The following is a 14,241-nucleotide window of genomic DNA, read 5'->3' on the forward strand; positions in this document are numbered from 1 at the left end:
AATACTGGGGACACTCCCAGAGCATTGTAGATTTTGAACTGGGGAAATTGTGTCATTTCTAGGAATGCTTGAAAAACAGTGATATTTTGAAAAAAGTCAGGCTGCCCTAGTCCCTACGTTGATGGTGGTGAGGTTTTTTTAATCAGAACAAAAGCTGACATTATCAAAGCTTCCCTGGGAAACTGGGCACACAGATCCTATTGATTTTAATGGGAACTCATTGGTCGAGTCCCTAAGGCAGTTTCGGAAATCGCAGCCACTGTGGTCAAACCCTTCTTTCTATAGAGACTTTTGGTATCGCACTAGAGTGTGAATGCTTGTGCACATGCACATAGCTGTGTTCTGCGGTATAAAGGATGCCGGCTACATATCCGGCCACCTTGGCTCCTTTAATCTTCCTTGGGAGAGGCCTGTGTGTATGGTGCCAGGGGTCTTAGGGTCTGTCCACACTGCAATTAGACACCCGCGGCTGGCCCGTGCCAGCTGACTCGGGCTCAGGCCATGGGGCCGTTTAACTGCTGTGTAGACGTTTGGGCTCGGGCTGGAGTCCTGCCTCTAGGACCCTGCAGGGTGGGAGGGTCCCAGAGTTCAGGCTGCAGCCCGAGCCCAAGGTCTGTACTGCCGTTAAGCAGCCCAAGCCCGCGTCAGCTGGCCCACGGGTGTCTAACTGCAGTGTGGCAGACCCGTTGTGCCTTATCCTCTCTTAGGAATCAGAGAGCTGACGTCTAAAATTGAGACTGTTCTTGTCTCAGATGGGAACTAAGACTGACAATCAGCTAAGTACGGTACAGCAAAGGCTCAGAGCTCCGTCACTGCTGGAAGGGCTGGTCACTCAGCAGTAGGTGAACTTTAAAGGTACCTGGCACAGTCCAGTGGACATAGAACAAAGAGATTGGAACCTGACGTGCAATCCGCTCCCCCCTCCCCTACACACACCCCTTCCCCGGAAAAATTTGACCAAGCTCCAACCTCATGCCTAAAATCCCTAAACTCTCTTTCCATTTAAGTGCTAATTCATAACAATGCCATAACCGACCGCTCTAAAATAGCAGGGTAACTGTCTTGTCCTTTTATAGCAGTGCCCCTATTGTGGGCCCTGGCATGTGATGGGCTGGGTGTATGACACAATGTGTGACATTAAGGGACCGGCAGGGATAAAGACCTCTGCTGGAGGAGTGACTTGTGCTCTGCTTTATCCCTGAGCAGCCACCTCTGCTCTGTCTCTCTCGCTCCCTCTCCGTCTCTTTTCCCCCCCCTCTTTTTAAAACAAGCGAAAAAGCAACATGCCCCCCAAGAAGCCTGAACCAAAGAAGCCCGAACCAAAGAAAGAGGAACCGAAGGCAGCACCTAAGCCAGCGCCACCACCAGAGCCGGAGCCGCCCAAGGACATCCCGTTTGACCCAGCTAACATCAAAGTAGGTATCTTTTCGACCTAGCGCAGCAGGAGCGGCCAGGGCTGTTTGGAGCAGGGTTGTTGCCTTCTGGCCATTATGAGGTTAGGGCCGAGCCTCTCTGGAGTTACCCTTTGTCACTTGGCCGGGTCCTGCTGCGGGAGGTGGGCAGCAAAGGGGCTGCGCCCTTGGGCCAGCTCTTGGAGTCAAATCTGCAGTTGAGCAACGAAATCAACCTCCCTGGGCTTCTCTTTTCCCAAGAGAAAAGCCGAGGGCTGAACTCCACTTGACACGGGTTCCGTTTGATCCTCTTCCCCCAGCAGGCACGGTTAGAGGCAAATCCATCCCTTCCGCCTTTCCACATGGGGATGGGAACTCTAACGCAGCGGGCTTTGCCGTGCCAATAAAAAAATACTTGCTTGCCTGAAAGCAAGTGAGTAAAGCCACCCACGGGTTCTAAGAGCAGCATAACACAGTGGCATATGAAACCTCAGTGTGCACGTATGCTAGGTATGCAGAGAGAAACCCGGGGAAAAGTCCATGCATGCTGAGCATCCTTCTGTCTTAAGGGACTGCCCCGAAGGATAACCAAGTGCAATGAGCCTAATTCCATTCTACCTTTCTCAGATCATCTCTGTTACACAGCTGATACTCTTGATCCTTTGAGAATTTGGTTGTCGTGTTCATATGCCTGTGTTGGTGTGTATTTCCTTTCCTATATAGCACAGAGAGGGCCAGATGTTCAGCTGGTGTAAATCAGTGTCGCTGCTTTGACTTCAGCTGTGGCTGTTTACATGAGCTGAGGATCTGGCCCAGACTGAGAAAGAGAGCAAGAATGCATCCAAATGTCAGTGTCCGAGGTGAATTACCAGAGGGTTTGCCGCATTGATTCATACAAAATTAACGAAAGAAATATTTGAAGGCGGGGCAGCTACATTTACACTTCGCTCTTTCTGGGCCGGATTGAAATCCAGACGCCCCCTAGATGTCTTTAGGAATCACTTTCTCACACCCTTTGCACGTTAAAGGCTACGCAACAGACAGAGGCCATCAGGCAGTGGCAGGTCTGTCTGCCTTTTGCAAAGGGTTTGCTTTTGAGCCAGGAAATGAAGGACCCACCGTGGCCTTTCATACAGCGAACTCTGGTGGGAACATGAGCCTGATCCTCAGGTGGTGTAAATCAGAATATTTCCACGGACTGATTTAAAACGATGCCAAGGTGCAACCGCTGAGGATCTGGCCCATTGCTTTCATAATGATCCAACTTGTTGCTCGGGAAGTGTCCTGAGGACTGTCTGCATTTAGGACAAGCAGAAGATTTTAAGGCAACGGTGATAAAATGGGTAAGGCCGGGGAGAGAGGGGGCAAAGAAACCTGCAGCAGAACAGCCTCTCAGCTGGTGTAAACTGGTGTCACTCCATTGAATGGAGTCAGATCCTCAGCTAGGGTACAAAGTTCATGGGGCCAGACCCTCAGCTGTTGCACATTGGCATAGTTTGACTGAGGTCAATGGAGCCATGCTGATTTACACCACTTAAGGATCCTGCCCAGCTTCTCTGGGACATTGTGAGTGTGTGGGGGGGGGGGATGGTAATACCCCCAGCAGCCTTTCCTGCTAGTTAAAAAGTCAAGGCAAATAAAAGAACCGGGGAACGCCAAAGGGCATGAATGGGTCACTCTGCTGCCTACGTGGGGTGCTCGTTCAGCTCAGAGCAAGGCCCACAGGCAGAGTAGCAGAACATGGCGGGTGCTTTGCCCCCCAGAGAGATTGTCACCCCCACATTCCAGCTGAGGGTTTCCGAGAAAGGAAGAGCTGGGCTGGGACCTCCTCTGGTTTCTTTCACATAGCAAGGGCCCCAGACATAACAGTCTGCAAATGACGGACCAGGAAGAGGAGATCTATAGCCTCCTAGTAAGAGAGAGGACAAACAGGCATAAAAGGACTCTAATGATGGTGGTTATGGGTCTAGCCTAGGACTTGGGAGGGGTAGGTTCCAGTCCATGCTCTGCCACAGATTTCCTCTGGGACCTTGGACAAGTCACTTAGCCTCTCTGTACCTCAGTTCCCCATCTCTACAATGAGGATAACCGCACCGGCCTATCTCATGATGCGTTCTGATCCTCAATACATTAAAGGTTGCAAGGCGCTCAGATTCTACAGTAATGAAAGCCATATTAGTAGGCTAGAGAGATGGGCATCACTACATTCAAATATATATATATATATATATATTTAAAATTCACCAACTTTTCATAACATCTGAACACAGTTTCATGCTACTAGTTTTCCAAAGGGGCAGATTTTTCATTTTAAAACAAATATGCTGCACCTTTTCTCCATCGGAATGATCTTTCATCCTCCCAGACCAGAATTTTCAAATACAACATATTTTATAAAAGGGAAAAAGGCCATTTTTTTTGTGGGGAAATGTAAAAACTTCCCAGGGGTGAGATCTATCGGTCTGTGGGATGGGCGCCACGGGAACCAATTGAAAACCATTACTTGGCACGTTTAGAACTAGACTGGCTAAACATTAGTAAATGCACAGCAGGGAGCGTAGCTACTCTGATTCTCGGGGCCAGAGATAAATGATCTTTTCTACCTCTAGATTCTATCTTAATAAATAATGGACTAAAAGCCTGATCTTGCACTCCAGAAATGAATAGGACTTTTGCAGTTGACGTCGATGAGTTCAGGATCAGGCCCTATATTCTTGTCTCTGTTACATTAGTGTAAATCTGGAGTAATTCCATTTAAGTCAATGGAGTGATTCGGGAGCTGTAGTGGTGGATGGGAGCGCAGGATTTGGTCTGACACTTTGGTACTGTAAAGGACATTAGCGGGATCAAAAGCACATTGAAGTCAGTGGAAAGGTTTCTATCTACTTGGGTGGACATTGGATTGGGCCCATGAAGAACATAAGCCCTTCCCTGGATTTTTTCTCATTGTGACCAATACCATGAACTTTCTGCACAGTCTCTTGGCACTGATAAATCTGCGCCTGAGCCTCCCACTCCTGGGGGATGAATTGTTCTTCAGACGTTCTGGAGCCAGAACATTGGGTTCTTTATACACATGGCACGAACTGCCTTCATTCCCGGTAGGATGCTCCTAATGTAGCAGGGGGGCAAATTTTGTCCTGCATTCTGCTCCCATGGACTGCACAGGGCATACATTGAGGCAGGATTTGGCCCCAGAGTGGTGCCTGTGAAGAGTCCAGGGGGTTTGGAGTCCGAAGACCAAGTGCAGTAGGTCATAGAAGATTAGGGTTGGAAGAGACCTCAGGAGGTCATCTAGTCCAATTCCCTGCTCAAAGCAGGACCAACACCAACTAGGTCTATGCAGGGAGCTAGAAGGGCTGAGCTAAGAGTCACCATTCCAGAAGCTTGGTTAGACGTCTCCATTCCACACACCTATCGTAACAATATTCATGAACGTCCGTGTCTTGGAGACGGGATGGGCCTGGTTTATTTTCACTGGGCACCTACCATCCTAGAACTTTGAAAGCCCACCTCTCCTGCAGGGATTTCTTGCCTTGCAGATTGCACATCTTGAGTTTCTGGTTAAAAAGCTCCCCTCCTCTTTTGGCAGGAAAGGAAGGATTTTAAGGCTCTGGGACTACTGCAGCCATGAGGGAGTGAAGCAGATATTGCAGCAGGTGACAGGGAAGATGAGTTCCCTACCAATTCTCAAAGGCATGGGTTCAGGTCACAGGCATGGAGAGCATTCGGAGAGCCCGTGCTGTGCCCTGGCAGGGTAGCAGAGGAGAGGCAGACCGTGTTCTATCCGGATCCAGCAGCCACCCTTGGGATACACCACAGCTGAGTCCTGCCTCCCCTCTGCTCGTCTTCTATAAATGGAAGGGTCTTTCTCCCCCCCGCGCTGTGTCCCCTTTCTGTAACAGGAGGCAGGAAAGTGTGATGTTGCACACAGCATACACACCCAGGGAGGGGGCATCTCAGCAAGAGGGATCCAGATCTGTCCTGTCAACACAATCTCTGTTTCCTCTCACAAGCCTCCTCTGCGGCGAAGGGCTGTTGTCTTCAATTACCTCCAGCCGGTTCTCCCTCAGCATTCAGGAGCCTGCTGCCAAGACTGGGTCTGTTTTATGTATGCAATACAGCCCATGCCATGCTTCGAATACCCTATTAGTAATTTACTCTGGCGCTTACGGATGGATCCCAGCAGCAAAGATAATTGAAACACCAGACAGTCATGGGACAGTTCTAAAGGCAGCTTTGCTCTTTTGTTCACACCTTTATTTATCGCAGCGTCTGTAACGTCAGAGGTACAGACTGTCCTCCATCAGGCTGGGCACTGGTGGGCTTTTAATCTTCGGAGAAAGCACCTTTTCCCCCCTCTCTCCCTTCTGAGCAGCTGCCTTGGGTTGATTTGACTCTGGCAACTAACTGCAGGAGTTGGTCACTGTCTGACGCGGCGGGTGGTATTTGGACTCTAGGAAACAAGTGTATGAAGTAGCACTGGCCTGGACCTGACAGTCCCTCGGGGGTTAATCGAGTAAGAAAGGGGGGAAGATCGAGCACTTTCCTTCTAAGTAGAGATGGGGCTTGAGTCACCAGAACTTGCTCCAGCTCTTGGAGCACAAACAGGCCCAATGTTTAGGGGTATTCCCAGAAGGAACTGGTTTTGAAAGCTAGCGAGGGGGAAAAAGGGACAGGAGAGCTGCCAGGTTAGATACAGAAGGGCAGATAGAAGGATCAGAAAGTCAAGCGGAAGAAAGGGTTTGTGGTTAAGGAACTATATTGGGACCCAGGAGATTGGAGCCACTCTGGGACCCCTCCAAGTGTCACATGTTTTTCACCGTTTACCCTAATTCAGTCCAGGTTATGGAACTGCAGGAAACTCAGGCCTGAGCACATTCAAAACTCAAGCTGGGGGCTCTTTGAAAGCAGACCCTGGATTGCTTAAAACTGGACTTGGCACTGGGCAACTCCTGGCCCAAACTACCACAAAACCAGACAAACACATCTACCTATCTAATCCCCATACACTCCCCCATCTATCCCCATGCACCATATCTATCTATCCCCATACACCCCCTCTATCTAGCTATCCCCACACACCATATCTATCTATCCCCATACACCCCCTCTATCTAGCTATCCCCACTCATATCTATCCATCCCCATACACCCCCTCTATCTGTCTATCCCCACGCACCCCCTCTATCTAGCTATCCCCACTCACCATATCTATCTATCCCCATACACCCCCTCTATCTATCTAGCTATCCCCACGCACCATATCTATCTATCCCCATACACCCCCTCTATCTAGCTATCCCCACGCACCATATCTATCCATCCCCATACACCCCCTCTATCTAGCTATCCCCACGCACCATATCTATCCATCCCCATACACCCCCTCTATCTAGCTATCCCCTCTCATCATATCTATCCATCCTCATACACCCCCTCTATCTAGCTATCCCCACGCACCATATCTATCTATCCCCATACACCCCCTCTATCTAGCTATCCCCACGCACCATATCTATCCATCCCCACACACCCCCTCTATCTATCCATCCCCACGCACCATATCTATCCATCCCCACGCACCATATCTATCCATCTATCTATCCTATCTATCTATCCCCATACACCCCATCTATCTATCTATCTATCCCCACCCACCATATCTATCTATCCCCAAACACCCCCGCTATCTAACTATCCCCACCCACCAAATCTATCCATCCTCATACACCCCCTCTATCTATCTAGCTATCCCCACGCACCATATCTATCTATCCCCATACATCCCCTCTGTCTAGCTATCCCCACTCATCATATCTATCCATCCCCATACAAACCCTCTATCTAGCTATCCCCACGCACCATATCTATCCCCATACACCCTCTCTATCTATCTAGCTATCCCCACGCACCATATCTATCTATCCCCATACACCCCCTCTATCTATCTATCTATCTATCCCCACGCACCATATCTATCTATCCCCATACACCCCCTCTATCTAGCTATCCCCACGCACCATATCTATCCATCCCCATATACCCCCTCTATCTAGCTATCCACACGCACCATATCTATCTATCCCCATACACCATATCTATCCATCCCCATACACCATATCTATCTATCTATCTATCCCTAAGCATAGCTGTCCATCCATCTATCCCCTTACATACTTGTCCATCTATACACCTAATTATCTATCATCTCCATAGGTACCCATTTCGTGCTCTCTCTCTCTCTCATATGATTCTCACCATCATAGTCTCTAGCTTGAATTTTAGCTGTGTAATGAAACTCAGAGGTGGGTGAGTATAACCTGCTTTCAGAGTCTCACCTGGCATCTCAGTTTGGCACAACAGTTTTGCACAGCTCTAAGGATTAGCATTATAGATGCCCCGTTTGTAAATCTTTTTTTTTCAGGTTTTGCTTTAAAGTTGTTGTCTGAGCTCAGTCAGGATGTGCTGAGATTGCTCCCACTGCATTGCCAAGGTGGTGTCAGCCAGGTGAGGCCTGTGGCTTTTAAGGTTCTAGTCAAAACAGGAATGTTCAGTAAAGCAGGAGCGCGGGGATAGAGCTGTGTCCGGATCAGGACACTGGTGTAATTATTCTAACGATAACCCATGTCTAATAATGCTCAGACTCTGCTCCTGCAAAGGACCTGGTGTGCATCCATGGCCCCATCCAGCTCTTATTGAAGTCAATGGTTAGCTTCAGAGAAGCTATACTATCTGAAAATCCAGCCTACTGATTTCAGTATTGGTTTACACTAGCTGAGGATATGGCCTTTATTTTCAATGGAGCTACCCTGATTTACACTAGCTGAGAATGCAACCGGTTAGCTCTAGTCATCAATGTACTTGGGGGATAGAGTAGAATGCCTTCCTGACCCTCGCAGGCTAGTTGATGGTGCTTGAAGGATGAGGGTTATTTAGTGTTATCCTTGCTACTGTAGTCTGCAGAGTTACAAATGTTATCGATAACAGTCAGAAGATTGGGGAGTAGCACTGTGCTTCAGCTAGTATACCTTGAGATTGGAGCGACCCGGATTTGCACCAACAAAGTATCTTATTTGCTCTCTAGTTGCATGTTTAGCTACCCTCATCACTGTAGTATCTGAGCACCTCACGGTCATTACAAGGGTAGGGAAGTTTTACGCCCAGTTCGCAGATAAGGAATGGAGGAACAGCGGAGCTTAAGCATCTTACCTCAGGTCACGTGGGCAATTTTTACCTGACTTGTGAATTTTACCAAGGTCTCCTGATTCCCAGTCCGGTGCCTATCCACTAGCCCTCCCGGACCTTGGCCCTCCCCTGTCGATTCTTTTAAACACCCAACCATGGTGTGTCTTGATGAGCGGAGAGTTATTAAAAGCACACTCTGGAGACCGAGCAACTCTGTAATAAGAGCTGCATTTCTCACATAGCTGCTAAACCTCAATCAATGTGGTTATAATCGCTATTTGTTTAATGTGCAATAACTGTTCTATTAAATTTAAGTTAAACGCACAACTAAGTGCATGCAGGAGGCTGGAGCCAAAGTGATATACTTTCCCCAAGTGACTCAAAAGCCATCCTGTAGGCATGGAGTATTTATTTCACCCATAAACCAGAAAAACCTAAAGGGACTGAAATGTGACTCGGCGAGTACCATATATCAGTCCCTTTCGTGGCACAGCTTATTGACCCCGCATTAGGGGGTCAGAGCCTAGGGTCCACCCACTCCCTGCCTACCATTGGCCGCTATCTCCCTCCAAGCTGTGGCAATGCAGGCAGATATACATGGGCTTAAAGGGGCTCCTTTCTTATGCCCTTCGATTTCTCATTGGGTCCCATGTAAGGTGACCAGATGTCCCGATTTTATAGGGACAGTCCCGATTTTGGGGTCTTTTTCTTATATAGGGTCCTATTACCCTCCACACCCTGTCCCGATTTTTCACATTTGATGTCTGGTCACCCTAGTCCCATGTGAGGAGAGATTGAAGAGCCTGGGACTTTTCGGCTTGGAAAAGAGCCGACTAAGGGGGGATATGATAGAGGTCTATAAAATCATGAGTGGTGTGGAGAAAGTGAATAAGGAAAAGTTATTTACTTGTTCCCATAATACAAGAACTAGGGGCCACTAAATGAAATTAATGGGCAGCAGGTTTAAAACAAATAAAAGGAAGTAGTTCTTCACACAGCACACAGTCAACCTGTGGAACTCCTTGCCTGAGGAGGTTGTGAAGGCCAGGACTATAACAGCATTTAAAAGAGAACTAGATAAATTCATGGAGTCCATTAATGGCTATTAGCCAGGATGAGTAAGGAATGGTGTCCCTAGCCTCTGTTTGTCAGAGGGTGGAGATGGATGGATGGCAGGAGAGAGATCATTTGGATTCACAACTGAGCCCTCAGTAAGAGACAACCCCTGAGCCCAAGAGTTTACAATCTAAGTAGACCAGCCAGACAATGGAGGTATTCGTATGTGGAAAAAGGCCGGCCTGTTGGTTGGAACAGTAGAGCAAGATGTGAGCTCAAGTCCTGACTCTGCCACAGAGTTTCTATATGACCTCGGATGAGTCACTTAGCCTCTCTCTGCTTCAGTTCCTCATGTGTAAAATGGGGATAATACCAACGCTGGCTTTTCATCTGTAGATCTCAAAGCTCCCAGTAGCATTACCCTGTTTTATGGATGGGGAAACTGAGTCACAGGGGGAGAGGACAGGACTTGCCTAAAATCATCCAGCAGCAGAACCCAGACCTCTGGTATCCCAGGTCAGTGGTGTAGTCACAGGGCCACACTGCCTCCCCCTATGGTTAGCACTATGTCATAGTCATCGAGTTTAAGTCCAGATGGACCCACCAGACCATCTAGTCTGACACCCACCACCTGGCTCCTCCACACAAAACCCAGCAATGGAAATGAGACCCACAGAAGACTAGATTATTATGTGCCACAGGCAGAGAACAGGAGGGACTGAGCTGCGCCAGTGCATGGGACCCTTGCAATGGCAGGAAATGAACACTCGAAGGAGCGCTAGAGAGGTATTAATCCTATCTGACAAGCGGGGACTGGAGGCTCAGAAAAGTCAAGAGACATGCCCAAGGTCATGCTACAAATCTGGGCCAGAGCCAGGAAGCACACTCGGCAATCCTTTCTCTTTTTTTTATGCTGGCAAGTTTAGAGGCTTGGAAAGAAACCTGGGAAAGGAAAGTGAAGCGATATGGCCAGAGGGACAATGCAACCACAAGCCCGCGATAGAATTGTTCCTGAGCAAAATCCCTTCCCGAGTGTAATTTCATCTCACGCTGGAGGCAGACATCTTATAAGGCATTGTTCCCTGCTCTCTCTGTCTGGCCTGTACTCCGAATCACAAGGAGCGGGCGTCACAGGAACTAAATTTAAACTGAAAGCGTTAAGTTATGCCAAGGGTATGCGGTCATCCAGGAGCCAAGTTCTCCTGGATGAGATGGCTGCTTCCTAGAATCATGTACCAAATGGTCACGTACAGGGAGCCGGGTGTTATCATTGCTAATAATAGTGCCCGAGGAAGATTCAGACGCATTCACTTATGGTGTCTCTCTGCACTCAGGACCAGATCCTCGGCTGGTGAAAATCAGCATAGAGTTCTTGAATTCCCAAAATCTGTCCATATCCACGAGCTACCGACTTCAAGGAAGCTACACCCGCTTTCACCATCTGCAGATTTGGCCCATTAGCTTTAGTGGAGCTGTGCTGATTTGCACCAGCTGAGAACCCAGCCTATTGAGTCTAATGAAGCTACACTGATTTACACCAGTGGATGATACAGTCCCTTGATCTCAATGCAGATGTGCTGATTTACACCCATGGAGGCTCTGGCCCATTGATGTCAATGGAGCTGTGCTGATTTACACCCATGGAGGATATGGCCCTTTATGGTTGCAGTTTGGGCGGGGTGCTAATGGCACATAAATACAGAGCTGGGGGGAGGTGATGGCATGATCGCCTTGGAGAGAGGAGGCCTCTCGCCAGCCCTAAAACAGGGGCAGCAGCTGCAAGCTTGCCCCCACCTCACCCCACTCATGTGCAGGGAGGGATCGCGCCGAGACGGGATGATGGCGTTCAGTCCCTGGTCTCTCCGCTGAGCCTGCAAGCACTGATGTGCATGAGCACATGTAGATAGTCCAATAATAATGCCACCATCAGTCAGACTGCAACGGTGCGGGACTCACCCCTGCGGCGCCTCCTGCTGGTGTCTTGGGAATAAGCTCATCCAGCCTCCGGAGCGCCCTCTGCAGGCCGGTGTCCCACTGCCGCTAGGCCCCCCCACCATCCCTCCCTGGACTCCAGTGCCCTGTTATCTGGGGTGCTGGCCCCTGGCAGTAACCTCTCACTCTCAGGGTCTCCCCTCCACAGGGAACACCCCCTCCTATCCCCACCTCACCTCAGTGTCAGGCTACTGCCTGTCGCCAACTAGCCCCCATTCCCGGGGGCAGACTGCAGTGCCAGCCACTCATCACAGGCAAGGTTGGGTTTGGACCTGCTGCCTCTGCCTAGCCTTAGGCTGTCCCCGGCAACCCCACTACCTGTTTGGCCTTCTACTAGGCCGCAGCCTGGCGGGTTTCCAGGCCGGAGCTCCTCAGTTCCCTTAGTCTTCCCCCAGCCCTGCTCCACTCCAGGTACCTTCTCTAGCTCCCTGCAACCAGGCCTGTCTCCCTCTACAGCTAGGAGAGACTATGTGTCTGCCCCCTGGCTTCCCTGGCTTTTATAGGGCCAGCTGAGTCTGTTTGGGGTGTGGCCACATCTGAGGCTGCCTCCCAGCCCAGCCCAGCCAGTACTCTCCAAGGGCTGGCTTTTAACTCCTTCCAGGCCAGCTGGTGACCACCCCGCTACACAGACACTCACAGACAACGCTATCATAACAAAGCCATGCCTACGACCAGCCCTGGGACACCAAAGCAGTGCTTATTACTGACCCTTTGGGAACAAAACAGTGCCTGTGTGCAACCCTACCATAACAAAACAATGTCTAGAGAGAACCCTCCTTCTTAGCCTCTGCGCAACGTGCCTTAGGTGGCATGTGACCAGGATTCATCACCAAATTTGGTCGTCTGGTTGGATCATTAGCTTCCCCAGGCCAGGTTCTGATGGGGAGTGAAACGTGAACGCTGATCCATGCCCTCCAGAGAGAACCCTACAAAGACACAACTGTGCTTAGACGCGACCTTACAATAGCAAACTAGTGGGTGTACAATGGACGTGGGGACAAAACATTGGTAAGGAAACATACTTGAGTTGCAAACTCCCTCAGGATTTATGGCTAAGGTTGAAAGTCTCAGGTTTCCCATCAGCACATATTTTGGGGCTTGGATCTGTCTGGATTTGGACACTTCCTCATCCTGAGTTTCATTTTGAATGACAGGTTTGAGCCCAAACTGAAAGAAAAATACAGGCAATATTGCAGATTATTCACTTGGTTTAGGGGTCGAAACCTGGCAAGGGAGTGGATTTCCCAAGATTTTTGACCCACAATCCATTCATCTGAATGATTTGCATCCTTTGAGGTAGAAAAGGGACAGACCCAGCTGTATGAATGCAATGGGCATTCTTTATGAGGCTGCTGGACCCAGACAAACTGTGGAGTTCTCTCTGGCTTCTAACTCCCAGATTCACTAAACAGCCTGGACCAGTCATGGTCCACGCCTCATTAACACTGCTAAAGTTTGAACACACCCATCTGGCTCCAAGCTTCAAGCCTGGATGCTCTAATGGGCTGAACCAAATACTTGGATCCAAGCACCCGTGAGCTGTGTAAAGGTTTGGATCTGGGTTCAGCACTGCAGCTGCGACCCCATCTAGTTCAGCAGCAAAGCAGCTGGGCCGTGGGTCAAGTGTGTGGGAGGAGAATTTCTGATTCTCCTTCCTTTTGATAATTTGAAATTTTGATGAAAAAAAAATGCATCGAAATTTTGACATTTCCAACAATACTAAGCAGAAAACTTCATCTGAGCTTCCCATTTTTTTTAGCAAACGCCTCGATCCAGGCTAAGTGTCTGGAACAGTTGGGATTGCAAAGAACCCTCAGAACACAATGTTTGTCAGCTTGCAATGAAGAGTGTCCGCTGTAGGACAATAATAAATTACAGTAATGGGTCCAATTGTGCCCTGGGGGCAGATCCATCGATGTGATGATTTGCTCGGGGGATCAATTTGGCCCATTAAGACCATGGCTGAATTCCAGGGTGATTATTTTGGGAGAGGCATGTAGGTTGACTGCCAGCTCTGAAACAAAACCAGAGCTCTCTCTAGTGCCAATTCTTTATTGCAGCAATTCTTTGGAAGAGCCAGAGTGACCCTAATTATTCATGGACCCAGTTACACAGCACAGCAGGCAGTGTGACATTTCTAGCTGGCTAGATATGGTTTACACGGCTGGAATTCTAATATCGTCAGGTACAAAGGCACGTATTCAACCTACAAGGAGCCTGGATCCTCAGGGGCATGTTGCATCGTTCCAGTGTAGGTTGCACTGTTGGGACATTTGTGTCACAGTATCAGGAGGCCTTCATTGCAGCATCAGGAAGTCAGACTGGTGGGGCCATGATGGCTATGGGGAGGCATCTATGTATGCCAGGAAAGCACTGTATGTCCTGCATGGCCGACTGGCTGGCTGTTGTCCAACTGGTGGCCTGCCGACCAGATCTGGCCCACGGCACAAATCCGTTTGGCCTCCATGGAGGACACCATTTTGTAGAACAAACCTCGGCACAGCATGACCTCACACACCATATGCGCACGGTCAGGCCGCTAGGGTGGCCACTCACACATTCCTGGAATACTAGACATTCTGGTACTTTCAGGAATGGTATGAACCTGCCCCGG

The 14,241-nt window shown here is 49.2% G+C and overlaps 1 protein-coding gene across 1 annotated transcript in view; it reads left to right on the forward strand.

The window, feature by feature from the left end:
- Positions 1-1,138: 1,138 nt before the first annotated feature.
- The window catches only part of MYL3 (myosin light chain 3), a 44,632-nt gene continuing 31,529 nt past the window's right edge, over positions 1,139-14,241 (forward strand). The window contains exon 1 of the mRNA XM_039525166.1: positions 1,139-1,415. Coding sequence (XP_039381100.1) covers positions 1,284-1,415 — 132 coding nt within the window. The 5' untranslated portion in view covers positions 1,139-1,283. The remainder of the gene's footprint in view (positions 1,416-14,241) is intronic.

Source organism: Mauremys reevesii, linkage group 2 (assembly GCF_016161935.1).
Source record: "Mauremys reevesii isolate NIE-2019 linkage group 2, ASM1616193v1, whole genome shotgun sequence".
NCBI classification, from domain to species: Eukaryota; Metazoa; Chordata; order Testudines; family Geoemydidae; genus Mauremys; species Mauremys reevesii.